Below are 23,980 nucleotides of genomic sequence, written 5' to 3' on the forward strand. Positions count from 1 at the left end.
ACTTTTTTGACTCGACCTTCAACATATGCACGCTGTAGCTCCGATTCGTTTCCGCATCTCTTCCCTTCCTGTTGCGTTGCAACAACTATTTTTTCTGTATCCGCATAGACAGCATGGAAAGAGGCTCCATCGACACCCTGAAACACTGTACTTTCATTACTATGTATCACAATATTGTTAAGATAAAACACACGTGAGGATGAACACACAGGTACATCTCAATAGCTTAACGCGATTTAAACATTGTGTAGAACAATCAAACGACAAGTATTCGTCCTCTGACCTAGTTCGATGGAACGGTCAGTATCCATACCTCTGGCTCTGCATGGACTGCCATGAATGATTGTATTGGAGAGGATGCATCAGCAACTCCCTGAAACACAGTACTTGCGTTAGTATGGTTTTCAATATTGTAAACATACACACACTTGGGGTCGACGGCACAGGTACATACAAAGAGATGACCACAAATGATGCTTTGTCTAAAAGAATCAAGGAATATTTAAAAATGATCAGATTTAATCGACTTATTTCTCCGATTTCTTTACATCTGCATCATCTAAATGGGATGTTGTGATTGTAGTGGACGCTCCATCGTCTCCCTTAAACACAGTACTTGCGTTAATAGGGAAGAAAGTATAGCAAATGGAATCACGTTATATGATCACGCTCGAAGGAGCTGTCAGTATCCATACCTCGTGTGCTGCTTAAGAATATATAGGGATGTTGTAAATGTAGTGCGCACTTCCAAAAGCTGTTGCGCCGATTCGTATCCGCATGGTCCTGCTTCCACTTCCCATGGAATTACTTGAATGTCAGGCTCCGCATCAAGTGCGGGGGTTGACGCTTCAACAACTGCCTGAAACAAAGTATTTTCATTAGTAAGGATTACAATATTGAAAACATAACACACACTTGGGGTCGACCGCACAGGTACATATCAATGGCTAACCACGAATGAAACATGGTGTAGAACAAACGACAAGTGTTCCAGTCCTGATGATCAAGGTCGATGGAGCTGTCAGTATCCATACCTCATGCTGCTGAAGAACATCTAGGGCTGTTGTCAATGTGGTGGACGCTTCAGCAACTCCCTGAAAGACAGTACTTGCATTAGTATGGATAACACTAATTATAACTGAAAACAAACACCAGGGGACGACAACTAAGGTGTATATCAATTGGAAAGCACTAACCAAACAATTGGTAATATAATCACACGATACATAAAAACTATTACTTGACATGCCTAAAACAAGTATGTAGCGGAATAGCCAAGTAAGATTACCTGATACGCGCTAGAAGTGGTTGATAACTGTGAGCACGTCACGGAAGTAGAATGTTCTTGCTTCAGGATAGTCAAGCAGTTGTAAAGGTAAATTATTGTTTGATAATGAAATGCCAATATTTAAAATTGCCATGTAAGGAGACAGAATACTTGAGATTAATGCTTTTGCAAATGCGCAATATAGCACAGTTCCCTGTGTCCATATATAGATTTCGTTTGTGGGTTATGAAATCTAAAAATAATATATTGATAAATGTCATTATTCAAAAAGCTATACACTCATATCAATGTCGAAAGTATTACAAATTGGAAACAACATCTAAAACATCAATTAATCCATTCGGCTACCTACACACTACAGCAAGGCCTAAAGCTAAAAACGGACACTTGACTCACCAGTGGCAGAATGTGGACGAATAGAGTGGGAATAGCGTTTGCGAGCAATTTTCGTGTCGTTCGCCGTTTATTCTTTTGTTACCCAAGATGTGGCGTACATGTTCGAGGAAAAGTGGCGGCTGCAGATGCGGTATCGATCACCCCTCTTGTTCTGTAAGACTTCTTGGACTCTACTTTCTAGCTCATCCAGTGGATATCCCCAATGTCTGACCCATTCTCTTATTCGATCAACAGTTTTCGGGAATACATGCATTGTAGTGCCTTCAGATTTAGCATGGGTCTTCGAAGGGCAACCGCTAATCAAACAGGCAGGCATTGTTGAAAATTCTGAAAAGTAAATATCGACATTATTAAACAATCTTGATGAATAAAAATGTGATACAAAAGTAAATGAACCATACAATGTTCAATGCAAATGCAAAGTTTGTTTTACTCGCCGGAACTATACCAGTTCATCATGTGCGGCTTAGTAGTTGCATAAGTTGCAGAAATGTATAAATGATGAGACTAAACTCTGAACATGTGACTCGTGCCATGGATGTTCTGTCTTGCACAAGAAGGAAACATGCTTACATTATAGACTGGACCCCCGAAGGATGCAATTTGATGACAATTGACACAGATGAAAATAAATAGATCTATCGATAGCATAACAATTGAAACTCAAGTCAATAGCAATGAGCCAAATGAACATAGCACTATTGGGTACTCTAATCGCAAATAGATAGAAATTTAAAAATGACCAAAATATGACTAGGATACTTGGCCTTACCTTGACCAACAGTTGGATTAAGCAGGCCGAGCAGTATGTTGCAGGAGAACAGGTAGATGGCCACAGGTAGCACACTGACGAGTTTGCTCGAAGCGGTCACAGATGGCACGATGACGAGCAGATTAGCATATATCTCAGTGCTTCTAGGTAGAACGTTCAGGAGTTGACTTGCAAAGCACAAAGATGTTCTCATGAGACATATCAAGTGGTTTATAAAGTATTAGAAATAGGGGTGCGTTTGTGAATGAATGACGTGTGTATTATGTGGTTTGCAGGGGGGCGGCCAGCGTCAGGCTTGGCCTGCCTGGAGACACAGGGTCTGAGGAGGCCATGTGAGCCATTTCCCCTGGGCGTGGGATACCTTTTGAAGTGTACATGGTGTTTGGCACCTTGGGCGTTATCGCCCCTGACAGCACACCATGGCAGCGCTCATCCACGGGTGCAAAATGCCTTTGATAGGGGGGGGAATGGGTCGGTGGGCGTGCAGGCGAGTGTGTGGGAGCGAGGGGCCATCAGGCCCCTCTCATCCTTTACTTCTCAGTAGAAACTCGGACCAAGTGCCTCCAGTAGTGGGTTCGCCCCTTGCCCTATGTGATAACTTTGGTTGACATTCGCGTAGATCGGACCACTGAGCAGGACACGGGGCATCCATTTTTGTACCCCCTTTTGACTCCATCTTGGTGACCAGGCCTCACTGTGATAGTACAGCGCGCAGAGCACATGGCCCCCATCCTCGTTCCCACTCTGACTGGAAAACTCCGGAGGTATTTACAACAGCTAATAAATGTAACACATCACTCTTCCTCTGAGATCCCTGTCCTGCATGTGAACCAGCCTGAACTAAGCACATAGCTCGTTCATCTCCACAAACGTGTCCTTGCCCACGCACCCTCGCCAGTGGAAACTTACTGCCATTCTGACCCTGTGTTCCTGCAAGGTATTCTCTTCATGTGCCAGACCACTGACCACGCCATGATGCCCACCTAGCAGATCCCCAACTAATATTAGACCCCTACCACAGTATATCGTTGCCTATCAATAACAAATGACACATACCAGAGATTCTTGTGAGCACAGACCCACACTTAAACCAGTGTATTATAGTGGTCAAGACCCTTAACCTAAGGCCTGTATAATCCAATGTTAATTGATAGTATAGATATATGTGTGACTTTTATAGAGACATAACCTACTGAAAGACTTTGAACAAGTGTTATTTAGTGCATGCATTATTGAGAATATATTATGTTAGCTTAGATAGTGACCACCCCGCTTCACAGCGACCTGACCTTCACCCATTCGGAGCACAGATGTCTGACGTCCATCCTTGAATGGAGACACACTTCATTCATTTAATAAAATTGAAACAACCGTTGTTGAAATATATGTGGTGTTTTATTTTTTCTTATTTTGATGGCACAAAAATACAAGACTTTACACATTGTACAGGTCAGGTTACAGCACAGCGAGGGAAAATCCCCTGTACTGACCGCTGTCACTCGGGAAAGTTTCTCTTATGGCACGAACGGCACAGGCGGGTATTACTCTTTGAACGCGGTGTCCAAGCCTCCCTTGAAGCCACCATGTAAAGGAACGATCGGCCACCAGCCGGTACCACCTGTGAAAAAGAATGATACAAACTGTTTTAAAATTCACAAGATAACTAATGACATTCTGCTTGGACAAATGCTATCTAGAGACTGCACACTATTGAACGACTTTCATGCATTAACGTGATATGTATATGTAATTTTGGATATAGTAGAAGACCATGAAATAGGAGTGGCATCACAAGCAGAGTATACTTGTTACTCGGATTACGAGGACGAACAGTTGCGCGAAGTTCGTGCATAAGCACCATCGTTATTCTCAACACGGACCGTGTGAGGCAGGCTGCCCTGAAGTCTGGCTGCTCGGTGATGCATTGCGGCCGTGGCTCGACTTCCGAAATGTAGGCCACACATCCCGAGTGTTCGCAGCAGTTCTTGTCCTCGGTTGGCATTAGCTCCCACCGATTGCATGTGCACCAGGTGGAAACACCGTCCGTGCGACTAGGTCCAGTGTCTTCATCGGTTGATTCGTCCTGCCAACTGCCATCCGAAGCACCATCGTTTTCGCATGTTTCCCTTTCCAGTAGTTCCTTCTCAGTATACTCTGGCTCGTTATGTAGGGCATTATTGTAGCCATTATGTGGTAAACAAATGAAAATAATTTATAGCGGTGGTACTGGTATCTGTTCAAACGGGCTACAAGCAGTGAAGGTAGCTGACCAGAGCACAGAAACGAGTCACAGAATACTCAAAGTAACACAGAGAGAGGAATGGAATCGAAAATCTGCTGCTGTGTGTTGTGAAATGGTCGGTTTATACTTATTGAGTAAAGAGGCTTCCTGCCGTTTCCATGGCGACACGTCATTAGCTGAAGCACAGCGATTGTTGACACGAGATGTGCTTTGGCGTTGTGAAATGGGCGGTACGCGTCTGCTGATGACAGGCTCAGGGGCGGGGATATGATTTAGTGCCGCAAAAGGAGGTCAGCCGGGGCGATGGGGCAAGTGATAGGATTATCACAAAATGGCAGTGCCCTGGTGCTTGTTTTCACGTGCGTTTAATGGACGAAAACTCGGGTAAGGTCCATAGGAAATTTTTCTAAAATCGTGCGACTTAGGCTTAAAAACACATGGCCGACCCGTAGGGACAATAAAAAATGTTGACCGAACCATTCCTTTAATTTCCAATATTCACTGTATGTGCATCCCATTTGTTTTTTTAGGGCAACCAAATTGTTCAACGGCAACCACTCTTCTTCCGATCCACTGCACCCCACTCAAGAACTAGTCCGGACAGAAAACTGGTTTCCCTTCGATCTTAACACTTCAATTTAACTAGACCGACCTTGCTCAAACTCTGTCCCGTTCTCCAGTTATCTCCTCCAACCGTTTCCACATACTCCTCAATTCTGTCGTCATTGATGAAGGGGCAGGGTGTGGTTGTCTAACCTCCATACGTCCACAAAATGAATTTCATCAATCAATGCATGCAAAGGCATACAATTTCCATCCCTACAATTAGCAATGCCTCCACTTCTGTCCAGAGACGGGTCCATTGTTTCATTGAAGTCACTGCCCAGGATTAGTTCAACCTGACCAATACCTGACCAATTGGGCGACAGACTTGAAAAATGCAATGTCTTCCCCATTTGGGGCATGGATATTACACATTCCAATGGTAGAGCCCAGTATTTTATCACACATAAATAATCCGACCCTCGTCATCCTTTTTGCTCGCAAGTACAGTAAAGGGGGCCTTTCCGCAACAAAATCCACACCCCTCGTGAATTTGAGCAGTAACATGATGAAAATACTGAACCTACCCCCCCTCATAAAATCTACATTAGTCGATCAAAAGTCTCTTGTAGAAGGGCCACATCCGCCTTCAGTCTGTCCAAATGATCCAGAATCCTTTTGCATTTATTCAAGTCATTGAGCCCATTCACATTCCATGAAATCACTTTTAGACTGGGCTTGCCCAAAGTCTTCATCATTGAAAAAATACTCTCTTCGCCCGACTCGCTACATAAAAACACAAACTTACAAGGAACAAAAACACAGCAACACTAAACCACTCTCTGGTATTAGCACACAAGGCCGCGACGCTCTACACAATTTCAATTGTGCTCAAACTATTCCAAACCCTACCCTCCCCCACCTCTGCATATACAACCCTGCAATTAAGTTCCAAACACACTATGAATGTGTCAGCAAAACATAGTGGCCTGTTCTGGATTCAATACTCCAAAACCAATGTATACCTCTGATATGTTCCACACTTGAGCATAATATCTATATTGTCCCCAAGCTCATGGATCATCAACGAGATCTCTTATTAACCATAATATTTGATGCCCATTTCCTTTTGGCACATCAAATAAAATTTACCAAGCACTATTAACCAGGATGAATGAGTTCCCAGTAGTTTAATGCAATATAATATAGCATTGGGCACAGATCGTTCTTCACATATAATGTGGGCGATTTGAACATGTACAGCTCTGCTTGAAGTTGATCGCCTGATGTGTAAAAGGGCAAGTTCTGCAATTGAACGGTTCTTTTCCATGTTTTCAAGCAGTGTCTCTCTGTTAAATTAAAAGTTACGTGAATGACGAGCAATTAATGTTTAATGCAAACACCTTCGCGTTATTTTAAACCTTTTTGCCCATTTGCTGTTTTGCAAAAACATAAGGTGCTTCTGAGCTAACCACCATAGATGAATGATCCTTTGCCTCGTAACTCAATCTCATTTATGAAGTGGTTTGTAAATTCATTCAGGGCAACAACTAATTTCTCTATTGCAACTACTCTAAAAAGGTATCGGACCATATCCTGCCCCACAGCACCAAGTTTTTACAGAATGGGCAATCGACCCTCAAATGTAATGTCTAGAAGGTATTGAATCCTTATTGTCGACTAAAACCAGAACCCAAGCAACATAAACAATCGTCCCTTATAACCTACAAGCCATGTTATCCCAAAATTACCAGAAGCTCATACCTATGCGTGCTGCGCCTCACCCATCATTATTAATAAAGCAAATGGAGGCACGTTAATTGAAACATTTGGAGGTACGTACATTCTAAATCTCCTGTGCAACAAATACTTCTTTAAAACATCTTTCTGCTGGCATAATGTTCTACAGGCAGTACAGACCTCTTACAAACCACCAGCTGTGTGATGCTTCCTCATGTCCTGCCGCACACCTTAACCACTTAAGCTCGACCTTAACCACTTAAGCTCGACCGCTGGCCAAGGCTCTAACACTTCTCAGTAACTCTCCCCATAACCACCTTTTCATGCTTGGTCCTCGTGGTCTGCAATAATACTAGTTCCCATTCTTGACTCCGGAATTATTTTGTACCATTCTGGTATTTAGGATTACCTGATGTGGGAGCTCTCCCTCTGTGGAGTACTACCCAAGGTTAATGTCGCCTGCCTCCATTCGTATGCACAGTATTTCGTCCTTTCTTCCACTGGTTGTTGTCAACACTTGATGTCAAGAAGTGGGAATGTAGTCTTGGTAATTATTATGAGGACCGTTTGCTTTCTCGAATTCCTCCCTTACGTTATTTACCCCCTAGCTAGAATTTAGACTTTCCGTAATGTCGTACTGATCATCTACTTTCGTTTGGGGTGAACCTTTGGTAGTTTGGTGCTCTTGATATGATATGGCATTTATAACGCGCCCATACACAAGTGTTTCAAGGGCCGACGAGGAAAGGGAGGGGGAACAAGGGGAAGACAGACAACGATCCTACTATGCCAGTTGTCATTCATATCACGTTGTGTTGGGTGTTAATTTACAGGTTGGCATGAAATGCAGCTTCTTTGGATTTGCATGCATACAGCATAGACATTTGTAGAGCTGGACATGCTATGAAACATACTACCCTTATTGAGAGAGTCAACTAAAGGGTGAATTATTTTCAATGTATGCTACAATATACTATTCCTTTCCTGATCCGGCGAAATTCTCTTGTATTGTGTATATAATGGAAATCTATGCATGAAAACGTTCAGAGATTTTGAAAAAACTGGAGGCTAATTAAACTGCTTTGTATTTTAGCCTGCCGGACGTATGGGTAAACGAAAGTGAACGGCATCAATTGAAAACAAAAGTTGTGCATTTATCGCAACTGCCAAAAGACACTGCACTACTTCTGGACCCGAATATATACAGGTATGTAGAATTTCAACACTTTTTCAATCTAATGCAACTACTCAAGACGTTGCGATATTGTGACTCGGCTAGTGAAATCTACTAAATATTGGAATTCTCTATTTCTTTCACGGAGGTGCATTTTGGTCTTTGTCTTTTTTTTAAACCATTTTTCATTCAGTACGGTAAACTCTAGGTGCTTTAAAATAGGAAATGCAGTTATTTACCAAGTGTTATTTTTGCTTTTTTATGCTTGGTATGCAGAAATTCTAGTAAAAGAAGTCCTTACCGGGAATCCCTGAGCGATCACTTCTGTTAAGATCATACACTGGTTTGTATGCCATCTTTTTAAAGACAGGTTTGTAAAGCCTCTAATTTTGTCTACTGTAGACATTGAAGTATTTTAAAGCATGCAGTCCTCAATAATATATTTTCTTATTGAATAGTTGGTTGTGGGAGCATGGCATAAACCTTGTCAATAAATTATCTGACTTTAATTACTGTGTTGGTCATTTGTATTTGACTTGACTTTAAAAAAAAAGTTATACACGTAGTCGGTCTGTTCTCCCCAAAGCAGTCACTATAATTGCAAATGTAAACAATGCAGACTAAAATAACTGGTTTTGCATGTTTCTGTGTCCTGATTTTTAGTCAATGACCTCAATTTAGTGCTTGTATCACACTGGACATTTTTACACAAATGGGTCCATATCTGGGCCACCACTTTAAATGTTGACATAATTGCCTCGACGTTTTTGAGCATTTTTGTTAGGAAATATTTAAATATTAAGGCTTGTATCTACCAAAAGTGAAATTCAAATTATTGGGGTGCGGCCGGCTGAATATGTAAATTTTGAATACTACCCTAAACACACACATGGATAGCTTAGTGGAAGAGTTTGTAATCGACGCCTTCCTCCCACAAATTACTCATACCTTATGAAAAAGGTATAGAAATCTTAAAATAACTGTTGAGGGTAATGGAACCTTCTGTAAACGTCTGTAACAAGGCAATGCAATGTACAGTTTTCCTTTGCCTTCTGTGATTTTACCTCCTGAAGTTGTCTGGGTTGAAATTATGTAATGAGTTTGCAAAATGTTGGTCATGTAATGAAGCATGTACATTATGCCACTCTATGTACTGCAGAGGCTTTATGATTGCAAGTTGTGAAGCATTGGTGGTCCTTGGCCGCTAAGATGGCTCAGCGGGTTAAACGCTTGTTGCTGTGATCTGTGTTTGATTTACAGGTCGCAGGTTCGAATCCCGGCAAGGCCAACTCAGCCTATCATCCTTTCCGAGGTTCATAAATTAGTACCAATTTCAGTTGCGCAACAATAGTAATGTATGTAAATATGTCCTATGTAAAGCGCTTTAGTTTGAAGCGCTATAAAAATTAAAATAAAATCTCCAGATGCGGTAGCTCAAAGCTCAATGCCAGTGAGGTTGACACCAAGTTCAGGGGAGGGAGTCCAGTGGACCATTGCCATAATTGAAGCCATCACTGCTGCCATGCCCAGATGTGGTGCTCTTTTCCCCTACCGCTATAAAAGAGACTACTGGACCTAAACTACGGTAGCCACAAAACAAGCACTTCAATAAGTTTCAGTTTATCTTTTTTCTTGGACTGACTATGAATTGTACTGCACTACCTTTAGTGATAATGATTTTGATGATAACAGATTTCATCTGCTGGGTGACCAACTGGCATCTGATTGCTGTGAAAGGTGCATTCTGTACTTCAGAATGCTAGTAAACGACACATCCACAGAGCTCGAGTGCCTCAGATAATTTCACATCTATTCTATCATGGCATTGGTAACTGAACCACTTGGCCAGATGGCTGCTTCCTTGAAAAAGGTTTCCGAAATAACAAATATGTTCGAGCCTAATATTAATGTTGAGGTGCTGCTAGCAGGGCTTGGACCAAGCTTGTCTTGCAAGTTTGGAGAAAGTCTCTTTATAAAGTTATTAATTTGATAAAATACAACTTTGCCACATGCAACACCTTTTTTATAGTGTGTACTTCAACAATGTGTCTCGTGGTTTAGGCTTATGTTATGGGTTTGAAGTTGAATAGACTTCTTTTTCCAACTAGAGTTAAACTGGAAACCTTGGCCTTCATTTGAAGACTGCCAACTGCAATCTAGCCATGTACAGCCACGCATAATGAGGTGAAGCCAAGAAGGCTGGAAAATACAACCAGGATGAAATACAAATCCCCTTCCTATTGAGTATTGCAGATGTCCAAAAAGTAGCCAATCAAATACCAGGCCTTCATAAGATGCACTGCATGGGCAGATCTGTATGCACAAGTGTAGTGCTTAGGAGACATTTGGATGCTTGGCTTTTCAATGAGACTTAATAGCAGAGCTTCTGCTTTGCACGAAAGTTGATTGTTTTCAAGATAAATGGAACCATTCTAGATCGACTACTAAATAGTTGGAGCCTTCGCCTATCAACTGAATAGCAGCCGTTAAGTTGAGGGTTTAGTGTTTTCAAGGTGTAAGCAATAGCAGAGGCCAACACAAAGGCATTAGCCTCAACTGAGGTATTTTTGTTTTTTGTTGAATGGGGTGGGGGTTTCAAGACTGTTCCTGCAACAGCCATTTTTTCCTTTCAGACCTCTAAGGTCCGCAAGGTGGCAATAGTAAGTCACAAGCGACCACAGTTCAAGGGAGTTTATGGAACTTTTGCAAGGGTGTGATAAACGCCTATCTAAACCTAAATCTACAGATGGGAGCAAGCTACAACCATATAATAATAATACAGTCCTAGTGGAGTCTTGTAAAATTAAAAAGGCCTATACTAAAAAAAAAAACTTTTGCCAATCCTTACCACTAAGTTACAAAATAATGTGAGGTAATGTTCATGAAAAAGTAGGAAGTGTTCACAAAATTTTGTGGTGCTCGGGCCGTTGGCCTCCCTTCCCCACGTTTTCAGCACGGGGTAAGGCGGGTCACTCTAGCAAAGCACACACTCTTGTTTCTGCGGCACAAAGTTCAGGACACAATTCTCCCAGTTCAGGACCTTCTGTGTCCAAGTCTATTTACTTCTCCCAAGTCTGACGCAGAGGGCCTGCTATACCAAAGCAACACATAAATGTTCTCTTCAATATTCAACTTGGGTGTTCACCCTGGATCCCCCTCTGCCGGGCTCAAATCCCTTTCTAACAAGGTTCAATCAGACTCCCTCAGCCAGGCTTAGACCAATTTGGTTTATTTTAAACTATCAAAGATTTTCGAATGTGCACAGGGTTTAGCTTAACCCATTGCAGGACCACTTTGATCTCTTTCCTACTCAGCATCAGTTGCATACCTAAATGAGACTTTTGAATGAGCACCCACATGGCGCCGGACCACTCGGTGTATGGTGTCTTTTCTTTCTTTCCCAAAGTTCAATGATTTCTTTTGGCTGTCAATTGTATTCGCATTGCTTATCCCAACCGTTTCACACGGTTCCCTCTATTCAATGTTGCCGCTTGCAACCTTGGTCCAAAACACAAGCTGGTTTGTTATCAGTGTCGTCAACTCACAGGCTGTGCTTTCTTTTCGGACGTCGATTTGTTGTAGGAGCCCAGGACAGTACCACAGAGGCAATTGCTCCTCCCTGCCTTCATTATCGAAGCGGGAGAGCCCCGGGTACCTCGACACACTGTGCAGGTTTGATCAGCCTTAGTTCCTGGTCTTCGGTTTCTTGATATCCAAGGTTCATTAAGGTAACTGTCTTTTTAGGTGACGGGTGCTTTCCTCCTTCCAACCATCTCTGGTCTTGCTGTCTTTCTCCTTGTATTAAATGGCCATCTTGGAACTACTAATTCCTCATGTGTTTTGCCTCACTTAGAGTGTGCTTTCGTTCTCCGCCTTTTATCCGTGTGGGGAAGGGTGATGGAAGTTAGGTGTGTGTAATGATCCGTAATTGCCTGACCCTGCCTGGCAATGGTGTTGGGACATGTCAAGTATACAGCTCCAGTGTTAGTCCATTGTCGTTCAAGGTGAACTGTCCGTGAGAAGGTGTTTGTCGGGATAGGACGGGGAGAAGGTGTTACAAGGAAGGGGATGGCGCATCTCACCTTCCAGCATCACACATCCACTCCCTGAAGAACTCTCATCCAGGTGATCCTCCCGCACTTGTCCACCCCCAGGAACTGGATCCAAAATTGATGGCCGTGTCCTGGCCACCTTGATGATGGATCCCCAGGGACTTGCGGGTGAAACACCTTCAGGTTTCTCACACCTCTCCACTCTAAACTACTTTAATGTGACTAACAATCTTAATTTCCTGCTAGTGGAAGACCGGATATGCTGCTACCTGCCAACAAAAGCGCAGTTTACCTGAGACCACTATTTCTTGCAAGTTGTGTAGACTGGGTACTTCCTTGGTTTCCTAGAGCAACATACTGTATTCCTAGGCTTCTACTCCCCTGCTTTCCTTCTCTCAGCATTCTAACCTATGAAGTGTTGGCCCCCCTTTAAAAATTGTGCTATAGAAAGGTTATTTGAACTCATAAAGATGTGGTTGTACACAATGACTTTCTAAAAGGTTTCTCAGAGAATTTAATGGTCACGTTTATTCAGCGTGCACGTTCTTTCAGGGAGACATGATGGTTGTCTCTCGGTGTGAACAAGTACCCATCCACATATCACATGGTTGGTTCCTGCAATTAATTGCGCAAAGGACATCAAATTTAGTTTACAACACTTCCATTTAGACTAGTATTTATAACACTTCTTTATGAAGGTTCTGTCAGTGAATGCTGTTTATTCCTGCAGATAAAAACACGTACATTCTATACCCCCTCTCGCTCCCTTCGTTCTGCTGATCTCTTCTTACTTTCTGTTCCTCCACCACCACGTGCCTCTTCTCATTTCCGCTCCTTTCAGTTCCATGCCCCCTTACACTGGAACTCGTACCTCTCTCTATCCGCTCCTCCCCCACCTATTCCTCCTTCCGCTCCTCATTGAAAGACCTTCACTCCCCTCCCTGACACCTTTCCCCCTCTCTCCATTCCCACCTTCCTTCTAATACCCTCTCCCTGTTCTTTCTTTTCCCGTCTCTCCTGTGATCTCCTCTTTTGTTGCTCACTTCACTCGTTACTCTTTCCCTACCCTCCCTCCTCTCCTTTCTTGCATGCAAATTGTTCTAAATACCGATTTTATGGTTTGATTCATGTACACTGTTATTGCTTCTACTGTTCCGCGTTTGATGTTTTTGTTAACTGTAAAGTGCCTTGGATTAAGGCGCTATATAAAACAATAAATGCAAATACATTGTCCTCTTCATGGATGACATGCATTGGCAGAAAGGCAGCATCTCCAGGGATTGTCATTGCATCGGTTGAAGCCAATCATGCTGTTGCTCTCTAGAATTTGCCCTGAATTCATCAGTGTAGTCCTTGATTCTCTGAAGGGAAGGACTTCACATTTTCTCAGAGGATTAGGGACACCAGGCAAGCAATCTCTGTGGGTTCTTCTACCACTCTTGCAGGCTTAAGCTTTTGTTGTCATGCAGCCATAATGTTTTCTCTTTCTGGTGCCACAACTGAGGCTCTGGTTAAGACCTGTGCTGTGGGCTTCAGCGCTTCATGATCCCACATCCGAGGAGATCCAGGAAACAAATTGACTATCTTGTATGTGTTCATCAAGACCCCTGATGGTGTACATAGCAATTCAATCTTTGCAGGAGAGTACCATTTCGCCAGCCATGGGTCAAGATTATTCTGGTAACCTATGCTTTTCTGTCAGCATGATGGACAGGTGTTGAACACTTGAAGCAGCGGTCGCTAGAAAGGGAACAGATTGGTTATACATCGCCTAGAAGCTCAGTCAGTCCTACAACTTTTCTCCTGTATTTGTACTGAAAGTTCACCCATATTGTTATAAACCAAACTGCCATTTCACATACTTCTTAAATGGCACTTACCGAGATTCAGCTGCAGCTTTCCTGCTCTGGTCTCCGGTCCGCGTCCTCCGAGTCCCGGCACTAATGAAGGGAAAGCCACCCAGCGGTAGACTTTGTTTACTGCAGCTGGCTGGCTTTTCCTTCATTAGTGCCGCAAAAGCCATCACAGGAGGGCCTCCATTTCACAAAATGGCTGCACCGCTGTGCTTGCTTTTTCGAATTTTGAGCTTGAATAGCTCAAAATTTTACATAGGAAGTTTTAAAACGGAGGATGCTAGTATTTTTTTTTTTTGTGGCCTATCTATTTTTTAAATAAAATTTTTTACTAGACCATCCCTTTAATGCAGTTTCTTTGGAGTTCCTGTTGTCAATGGGCAAAAGCAGCTCTGAATACTGGCAAAGTAAAGGGCTATTTAACTGCAATTTAGTTTTCAATTGGCACTCAAACCTAGTCCTGTGGTTCAAAGGCAGTTAATTATTTTCCCTCGAAACCTATTACGTTATGTCATAGTGCTCCCTGTGTTTGAACCTTGACAATGGTAGCACCTTTTGAGCCAGTGTTCCTGTTGGGGATCTTAATGTGAAGTACTTTTTTCCTCTGTCGTCATTGTTTCTGCTAAGGAAGTGATCTGAAAACCATTAGTGTGGGCTCTCCTTTTCTGGTTTTAGCCAAGGAAAAGGTGACCTGTAGGAGCACCTAATCGTATGTATATGCTTGGTTTTATATATATATAACGTGATGCTCAGTGTGGCGCAGCAGATTGCTGTAAAACACAGGATTACAGTGACAGGCTACAATAATATGAATATAATTAAACAGATCAGACTTGGAAGGGCTTTGAGAGTGTGGATAGCATGGAATATGTGGTTTAATCTAATTCCAACTGTTCAACTATTTGTTTTAATCAGATTTGACCATTTGTTTACCACCAGAAATGGAGCAGCCAGTATCACCCCTTCTCTAAGTATTAACTTAATCCGGGTAAAAATGGTTAAAAAAAAAAGTTGGGGGTTGACGAAAGCATATTAATCCGGTGTGAGAAACAAGACAGTATTCTCCCACCCACTCCATCGGGATCTTCTATTGAGGTGGGCTTTTGGATCCCGACCCTGGGGGGGTGGACAAGCGAGGGAGGATCACCTGAGCGGAGGTTTAGGAGGAGAGTGCCAAAGGGCGAGACATGGTATTTTCCCAAGCCTAAAAACACCTTGCCTTACTCTCCCTAAGACTTTGTGGGGGTGTTAACACTCCCACCTCAATCTCCCCCTTCCCATTTCCAAGAAATACTGATCCAAGGAGGATGCCACTAGGATCAATGAGGATTACCCATAGGAATAACTTGGGGGAAGTAAGGGTATCTGACTTTAGAGAAAACCACTGTCCCACTAATAGTCAAGCAAAGTCAGACCTGGGTAGGGAACCATTCACTCCTGACTCCACTTAACTTGTATTCAGCTCTGAAAGGTGTGGCCAGTTACAAATTGAGTGAGCTGATGATGCAGTCTGGTCCAGTGAAGCCCAAAAGCAGAGAGAAGCAGGAGCTTCTGGCAGGAGGAAGACTGCATGCAGAGATGCTGGCCCGGTATGTGTGGGCTGCAGCATGGCAAGGGAGCCGGAGAAGCGCTGCCTGCATTTTGCAGGGGAGGACCAGCAGAGTGCTTGCTCCCTCTGGGCCAGTGCCGACCCAAAGGGTGCCTTAGGGGTAGATGGTGAGACCCGGATCTACGCAAAGCTGCTCAGTGAGTTTCATGAAAGAATGTAGTAGAAACCCTGAGAGCATGCGCTTAGATGAGAGCCGAGCAGGAGAAAGGCACAAACAAGAAAGCGGCATAGAATCGTAAAGAAAGAAAAGTGTGTAAGTAAAAGTTAAAGAAAAAGGGAAAAGGCTGAAAGTACAGCAAGGCGACAAAGCAAAAGAAAAGCAGTAAGAAAATTAGATCGGGGCGAAAGACAAATAAATCCTGATCGAAATGGAAGATGGGTGGAAAAGAAACAGTGAATGGCCTGTAATAAGAGCGGGCCATGAGAAAGGTAAAGAGTAGGGCCTGTGGTACGTAAAGGAAGGTGCAAGTGAGCACAGAACCAAAAGAGGGTGCAAGGGGGCACCGAAAGGACAGCAAATTTAGTAAAGGTGCATGGAAGGAAAAGCAGATCAGCAAAGTGCCAGAGACATGTTAAAAGGGTGTTAAGTGTGCATGGAAAGCAAAGCGAAGGGATGCAAAGAGCATCAGAAGGAATAAAGAGTTAACAGAAGAAAGTGAGAGCAAAGAGAGGGGCAAAAGGGTCAGAGTGGTCGTGCCTAGGAAAAGCAAACAGTCTGGTGTTTTCAAAAGCCTCTGATTTTACCCCATGAAAGAATGTTTTATGAATTCAAAAAAGAACTGTAATATGTCATGTTGTGTTTGGAAGCTGGAAGAGGCCTACAGCCTTGGGTAGGAACGAGACCCCTATTTAAGAAATCGAAGTACCTCCCAATAAAGAGTTTTTGTTTCAAAGTTGAGTGGGGCCTGAGCTTAGGGGAAGGGAACCCTAAGAGGACTAACCAAGTCAGAGACTTAAGTTTTGTTGAACTGGTAAAGAGGATTGAAGCATGGGGAACGGAACCCTGGAAAGCTTGCAAATGGAACTGGGGTGTTATTTTTTTAATGGTGTTTTGAAACTTGATAAGGTGAAACGTGCGGAAGGGAACCCCAAAGAACTTCAAGACATTTGAAAGTAGTTATAATAACTACAAGGGACCTGTGGAGAAGGTCTTATGAATAACTCTCTGCAGTGAACTTAATTGTGTGACATTGACCCAACAGCACCTGGTGAAAGACAACCTGAAACCAATCCTAGTTTACGTTTTTATTTTTTTTCAAAGGACTTCCCATCACATTTTTGTATAGAGTGGGGGCAAACATAGGTTTAAATACAGGCATATTTTTACTTTGGACTCTTAGACAAGGTTACCACAGCCATTAGAAACATCAGTTAAAGGAATTGCCCCTTTAGAGATGGGGCCAGTCAGGTATTACACCAACCCAGGAACCTTAGTAAAAAAAGGTTTTCAAACAAACCCATTTGAGTTTGCATCTCTCTCGATACCATGCCTGTCTCACACCGGATAGAGGTGTGCTGGCAGGGGATAAAGGTTCGGGAGGCAAAGCTGAATCCATTCTATAATTGGTTGGTGGACACTCGGCTGTGTGAACTGCTAAAGCTGTATTCCTTTTAGTTGTATGCAGTTTGTGTTGGCTAACTGCACTTGTGGGGCCCTGGGTTTACCTCAGCAATTCCCTCTTATGCTATTAGAAGGTGCCAGACGGTATTTTTAATCATTCCTCCCAAAGACCTGAGTTGGCAAGTCCTTCAATCAACCCCTCGCACATTATTCACGCCTTTAAAAAAATTAAAAAAAATAACTCCCAATCGCCTCAAAGACCCCTGAATCAGCAAGTCATTAAGCAACACCCCCAAATGTTTCTGTCAATTGTTTATGCCAGTGCGCTCTGGCTTCATAAAACCATACTGGTTCTATGTCATTGAATCATTTGTTTGAAGCAGACATGTACATGCAAAATTAATTTTGTAAAAGCTAATAATTTTAAATTCAATATTTTATTTTTTTAAAGGCAGCAATGTATCTTTCAGGTGATCTGATTATGAACTATGATATTGGCCCACCACTATGGCATATTGCTAGTTTCCCCCAGATTTTCTTTCTTGCTGATTTTTGATTTGGGTTTCCTGTGGTCCCCTCTTTGCTGCGCCATTGCTTGTCCAAATCGTAGCCTCTGGACACATGGACATGTGTATGAAGTATCCAACCAGTGGTTGCAATCCAACCAAGGTAACTGGGACAAGGTTGAATGACACTGCTCAACAAACTGAGCTGGTATTCACTAATAAGAACAATAAGGCCGCTCGTAAGTTACAGAAAGTCGTCATGGGGCTGAAGTTCCAATGCCCCTCAGCCATGATTGGTAGAACTGAAAACATATGTCGCAACCAGAAATGGAAACAAAGGAAGGACTACCCAGAGAAGAATAGATCGATTGTTTTCGCAGGAGATGGAATAAATGTGCTAGAATGGCCTAATCGTAATTCTAGATCATTCAGGGTGACTGTTGTGCTATAAAGGTAAGGGACTGCAGGGCATGTCTGATCACTCTGGTGGGGTCCTGTTAGGTGCTGGATGCTCTTTGCCTCCAAGATCATTAATAAAATTAATCTGTTTGCCATCACCTGAATTTGATGTGGTGTGAGCCTGGTTTCTCTGACACTATTCAAGCAGAATTGATTAGATAACCGGTCCATTATCCTCATTTCCTCTCTAATGCCATGATATCTAAACTGATCCACATGCTCCAACATGCCTCTTTTCGTTCCTCCAGACCACCTTCTAGGACTCATTTACCCCCAAACTTTAATGGACATGCTAACAACTTTGCATGTCTGCCACGACCCCCATAATGGGGGGGGGGGACTTTCACCCATAGCCCCTTTCAGTGCCCTCACCTGAAAACATGACTCCCTTTTGTAGGTCCCTACTTTGCCCTCTTTTAGCCCCCTACAGAACTCATGAAGTACATTCCCACAAATGCCTTGACTGTCATGTGCTTGCCACAAATTGCAGGTCCCAACCTTCACTCCCCAATTTCGGACCCTTGCCCTACTTGCCTACCCTGCAGTACATTTGCGTCTAAGCAGGGCAAGTGGCCTAGATTCAGTGTGTCTGTGTCGTGCAAGATTGCCGTTATAGGCATAGAAACTAGAAGACGGCAGACACGGAGAGAGGCACTTTCGTGACAGGGTGTATTGGCCAGGTTTGTTAAAATGTACGTTTCGAGGGGATTGGTCCTCCGACGTATTCCATATCTATGACATATCTATAACAGTAATCGCCACAGCTGTGCTGCTTCGGAAAATCTTTCGGCGTCTGCGTCGATACGCCGCCCTTGAGGACCTCCTCCGACGGCCGACGTCACTGGATGTTATAAGTAGAACGCACGATGCCTGTAGCCTCAGTTCTGTTTTTTCCGCGAACGTGTTCGCTTCGGAGATCTCGGCGTGCCTCGACTCTTTGGAGTTTGTTCTTTATCGGTTCTTCGAACCTGTTCGTTTGTGAAGTTATCCTTCATGATGTCTACCTTGTCTTCCACCCCGCGTTCGGGCTTTAAGAAGTGCGGGGACTGTGGGTCCAAGATGTCGGTGACGGACTCGAACGACGCCTGCCTCTGGTGCCTCAGGGAGGCCCATGACACAGATGATTGTGTCGACTGCCAGTCGCTTACGTCCAAAGCCTTGCGGCAGCGCAAGAAGAAACTGTCGGTAGGTAAGGTGTCCAAGCCACGGAAGTCGAGGTCTGCGGGGCTTTCGACGGACGATTCGATGTGCGACTCTCCGCATCGTCGTTGGAAGTCCAGTGGGTCTCGGTCCCGGAGTAGGTCCCGCCACTCCTCTGCCTCTTCGAGGCACTCCCGGTAGCGCCGTTATAGGTCGCCTTACCCGTCCTCATCCGAGGACTCTGCCCGTCGGCGGGTCGCTTATCCCACCAAGCATGCGACGCCAGAGGAATGGGCTTCTTTCGGTAAGAAAATGCTAGCGATTCTCGAATCGCAGGGCACTGGTCTGTCTGCGCCTCCGAGTGGGGTTGGTCGTGATCGGTCGACAGACACCGCTCGTACGCCTTCGGGCTCGGGTGGTCGGCACGATTTGCGGGTAAGGGGAATCGTTCTAGTCATGCCCGTTCCAGGTCTCGGTCCTCGACGCACTCGAGACCGTGTACACCTGTGGTGTCTTCGAGGAAAACGTCGACGCCTGTGGCGCCGAGGTCGTCGACTGACTCTTTCGAGGCTCCGCCTCCAAAGAAGTTGTCGACACCATCGGCACCCAGGCTGTCGAGGGACACGCTCAGGGGCTCCGTCCTCGAGGCCTGTGTCGACTCCGTTGATGCTGTCAGCGCTGCGTTCAACGCCGATTCACTCGATGCCTTTCGAGGCTGTTCCGACGGGGGTACCCCGGAGCACTGTGGAACCCCGGAGCACAGTGGAACCCCTAGAAAGGCTCTGGCCAAGCTCAAGCATGGCTTTGTTCCCCATTCTGTGCTCTTACCGCCATCTTGTGTACATTTCAGAGGTGGATGAGGGCTCTGATGATGGCATGGTTCCTGATACGGTGCCAGATGAGATTCTCTCGGGCCATAGCCAAATTGAGGACCTGCGTCAGTCCCTGCGCGACGCCAGTGGTCTGGACACCTCTCCGGAGGTGGAGTTTTGTAGACCTGAGCCTGGCACTCATGCCGACTCCTCGTACCAGCGCCTTATGTCTAGGGTTACCGAGTACTTGGGGTGGTCTGCTCCCCCAGGGGATTTTCTTCAGGATGACCTTACTGATATCCTCGACCAAGGTCCACCAACTGACCTGGTACTGCCGTTCCATATGGCTCTACAGAGGAGGGTGGCGGCAGCTTGGACTGCTCCGGAGAGTCTCCCGGCAGTGGGCAAGTCTTTGCCGGGAAAATATCGCCCAGCCAGTAGCGACCCCTGCTACTTAACCAAGCACCCCACTCCGGAGAGTTTGGTGGTGCAGGTGTCTACGCCACCAGGAAAGCAGGCATCGTATCCGACCATCCCTCCTGATGGGGACGACAAGCGTTTTGATGGTTGGGCGAAGAAAGTGTTTTCTTCAGGGGGTATGGTGCTTCAGGTGGCCAACTCCGTATGTGCCTTGTCACGTTTCACGCGCCCTCTGTGGAACTGTTTCCTTAGCGGCTGAACATATTCCCGAAGGGGACGAACGGGATGGTTTCCTTGCTATGGTCCATGATGGCAAGGATGCCATGTGTGAGGCCGTTCAGTCTGGTTTCGACATGGCAGATTGCGCCAGCCGGTCCATGGCGGCGAGCACCGTCATACGCAGGTTTGCGTGGTTGCGGAAGTCGGGGTTTGCTCCTGATGTGCTGGCCTGGCTCCTCAACATGCCCTTTGACGGGGAACATCTTTTTGGCAGCAAGGCTAACGAGAGCCTTGAGAGGTTGCAGACCTCCAAAGCTGCAGTGAAGTCGTTGGGCGCTGCAGTTCGACAACCTCCGCCTTTTCGTCCTAGAGGATAGCAATGGAGGGGAGGTTCCTTAAATTATTAAGCATCCTTTGGTAAATCGAGAGGAGCTGCCAGTCAAAGGGGCCACCGTAGGAGTGCCAGAGGTGGAAAACAAGGTACTCGGTGCCAAGGCCACTCGGCAGTTGCCTCTTTGCCCTCAGGCAACTCCGCAGCCACTTCAGGTCAGTCATGAGTTGGGGGGAAGGCTGGCGCAGCATCTTGTAGAGTGGCGTGCCATTACTTCAGATGTGTGGGTTCTGGAGATCATAGCCCACGGCTACTGTCTTCCTTTCCGGCAGAGGCCTCACGACATTCGACTGGCGAATCTTTCTTTGAAGAGTCCGGATCCGCTCCTTATGCAGGAAATTCAATCCCTACTGGAGAAAGGATCGATAGAACTGGTGCCTGTAGCGGAGAGGAACAAGGGATGGTATTCCCCTTATTTTTTGATTTCCAAGAAAGACAGGGGATTGAGACCCATCATGGACTTGCACGGTTTAAACAAACTCCTCAGGACGGACAAGTTCAAGATGGTTACTTTCTCAAGTCCTCCAGGCCCTTCAACTTCAGGAATGGTTAGTGTCTCTCGACCTCAAGGATGCTTATTTTCATGTGCCGATCCATCCAATGCCCAAGAAGTACCTGAGGTTTGTGGTTGGCGACTCGCACTTTCAGTTTCGGGTCCTGCCGTTCGGATTAACCTCCGCCCCGAGGGTCTTCCCCAAGCTCATGGTAGTGGTGGCAGCGCATCTCAGGAAAGGGGGGATTCACGTCTACCCCTACGTGGACGATTGGATGATCAGGGCGCGCTCTCCCGAGCAAGTCCTGGATCATCTGTCCGTCACCTGCCACTCACTCCACAAGCTGGGCTTCTCCCTCAACTTAAAGAAGTACCATTTGACACCAACTCAGAGGCTCCAGTACATCGGAGCAGTGCTCGACACGTCCCTGGGGCAGTTTTTTTCCTCCCCAGGTGAGGGCTCATCACATTCAGCAGATGGTGCACAAGTTTCAGCTTGCCCAGAGTCTCCCAGCGTTCGAGTTCTTGAGATTGCTCGGTCTCATGGCATCCTGCATTCTTCTGGTGCCAGAGGCCAGGTTGCGAATGAGATCTTTGTAATGGGCACTCAAGCTCTAGTGATCTCAGTCCTCCAACAGGATGTCGGACCCTGTTCATGTGCCGTCCTCGGTCGCCAAGAACCTTCTGTGGTGGGCCGTTGAAGGCAATCTGATGAAAGGGGCTCCCTTTTGGCTACCTTGGGCGGAGGTGACTATTGTGACGGATGCATCCCTCACGGGATGGGGAGCTCATGCCAACGAGCGGACAGTCAGTGGTCGTTGGTCTCCGTCGGAGTCCAGACTCCATATCAATCTGTTGGAGCTGAGGGCTGTCAGACTTGCCCTGAAGGCTTTTCTGACGACTGTGCGAGGAAAGAATGTCCTGATGGACAACACAGTGGCCATGCACTACCTCAACAAAAAGGGAGTGGGGGGGGGGGGGGGCAGGGTCCCTTCCTCTGTGCTGGGAGGCGATGCAGCTCTGGTTCTGGGCAATCCAGCAGGAAGTTTTGATCTCGGCAGTTCATCTGGCCGGAGACGCAAACGAGACGGCGGACACTCTGAGCAGGCAGAGCGCAATCTCTCACGAGTGGGAGTTGGCTCATGAGATTCTCCAGGAGATCTTTTCCCTTTGGGGTACCCCTCAAGTGGATCTCTTCACCTCCAGTGTCAACCGGAAGTGCGAAAGGTTCTACTCGCAGGAATTTCCTCCAAAAGGAGGCTTGTTCCTGGTGGAGTGGTCATTCCCACTGCTGTACGTGTTGCCTCCAGTCCCTGTCATCCCGCAAGTGCTGCAGAGGTTATGAAGGTTCGGTTCCTGGATGATCCTCATTGCTCCGGCGTGGGCCCGGAGGATGTGGTACCCGGACCTTCTCGACTTGTCCATCTTCCCTCCATGTCGTCTTCCCTATCGAGATGGTCTGCTCTCACGGGAGGGGGAGGGGGGGTCAGGTTCTCCATCCAGAGGTCAGATCCCTCAACCTTCACGCTTGGTTTCTGAAAGGTTGAGGTATAAGGATTGGGACCTCCCTGAAGACGTGATGGAGGTGTTGCTTTCGGCCAGAAGGCCTGCAACAAAGTCCCTGTACCGTTGCTATTGGCAAAAGTTCTGCGACTGGTGCAGGGTTAAGAATGTGGATCCTTTTGCATGTGACATTCCTGTGGTTCTGTCTTTTTTGCTTTCTTTAGCCCACAGGGGCTTGCAAGTGGATACTGTTAAAGGTTACCTGGCGACGCTGTCCATATTTAAGCGCTCGTCTGAAGTGTTCTTATTTTAAAATTCCTTTAATTTCTCAGTTTCTAAATGTGTTCCCTCCACCTTTCCAGGTGCCCGGTTGGGATTTGAATCTTGTCCTCAAGTTTCTGATGGGTGCTCCGTTTGAGCCTTTGCATTCATGCCCTTTGAGACTGTTAACTCTTAAAACTGTATTTTTGGTTGTGGTCACTTCTGCCCGCAGATTGAGTGAATTACAGGTACTTTCAGTTAAGCCACCCTTCACTGTATTTCAGAAGGACAGGGTTGTCCTTAGAGTGCGTCCTTCCTTTCTTCTGAAGGTGGTGTCGGAATTTCATTTAGGCCAGAAGGTTGTTCTTCCGGCATTGCATCCTCCTCAACATCCTGGTAAGGAAGAGGAGAGGCTCCATAGGCTCGATCCTAGGAGAGCTTTAAGCTTTTATATTTCACGCATTTCCCGGGTCAGAGTGGACGATCAACTCTTCATTGGTTACGCTGGTAAGCGTTTGGGACAAGCTGTGACTAAGCAGACTTTGT

The 23,980-nt window shown here is 45.4% G+C and overlaps 1 protein-coding gene across 3 annotated transcripts in view; it reads left to right on the forward strand.

Annotated features, from left to right (window-relative positions):
• AEBP2 (AE binding protein 2) overlaps positions 1-23,980 on the forward strand; it is a 514,088-nt gene that overhangs the window by 399,264 nt on the left and 90,844 nt on the right. Inside the window, exons 8-9 of one of the 3 annotated variants that reach the window (XM_069628416.1) lie at positions 8,075-8,188; positions 8,432-8,498. In XM_069628416.1, the coding sequence (XP_069484517.1) occupies positions 8,075-8,188; positions 8,432-8,486 (169 nt within the window). In that variant the 3' untranslated portion in view covers positions 8,487-8,498. Of the gene's footprint in view, positions 1-8,074; positions 8,189-8,431; positions 8,526-23,980 lie in introns of all 3 variants that reach the window. The other 2 variants (XM_069628415.1, XM_069628417.1) reach the window with 2 other exon arrangements.

Source organism: Ambystoma mexicanum, chromosome 12 (genome assembly GCF_040938575.1).
Source record: "Ambystoma mexicanum isolate Mex_15411 chromosome 12, UKY_AmexF1_1, whole genome shotgun sequence".
NCBI lineage: Eukaryota > Metazoa > Chordata > Amphibia > Caudata > Ambystomatidae > Ambystoma > Ambystoma mexicanum.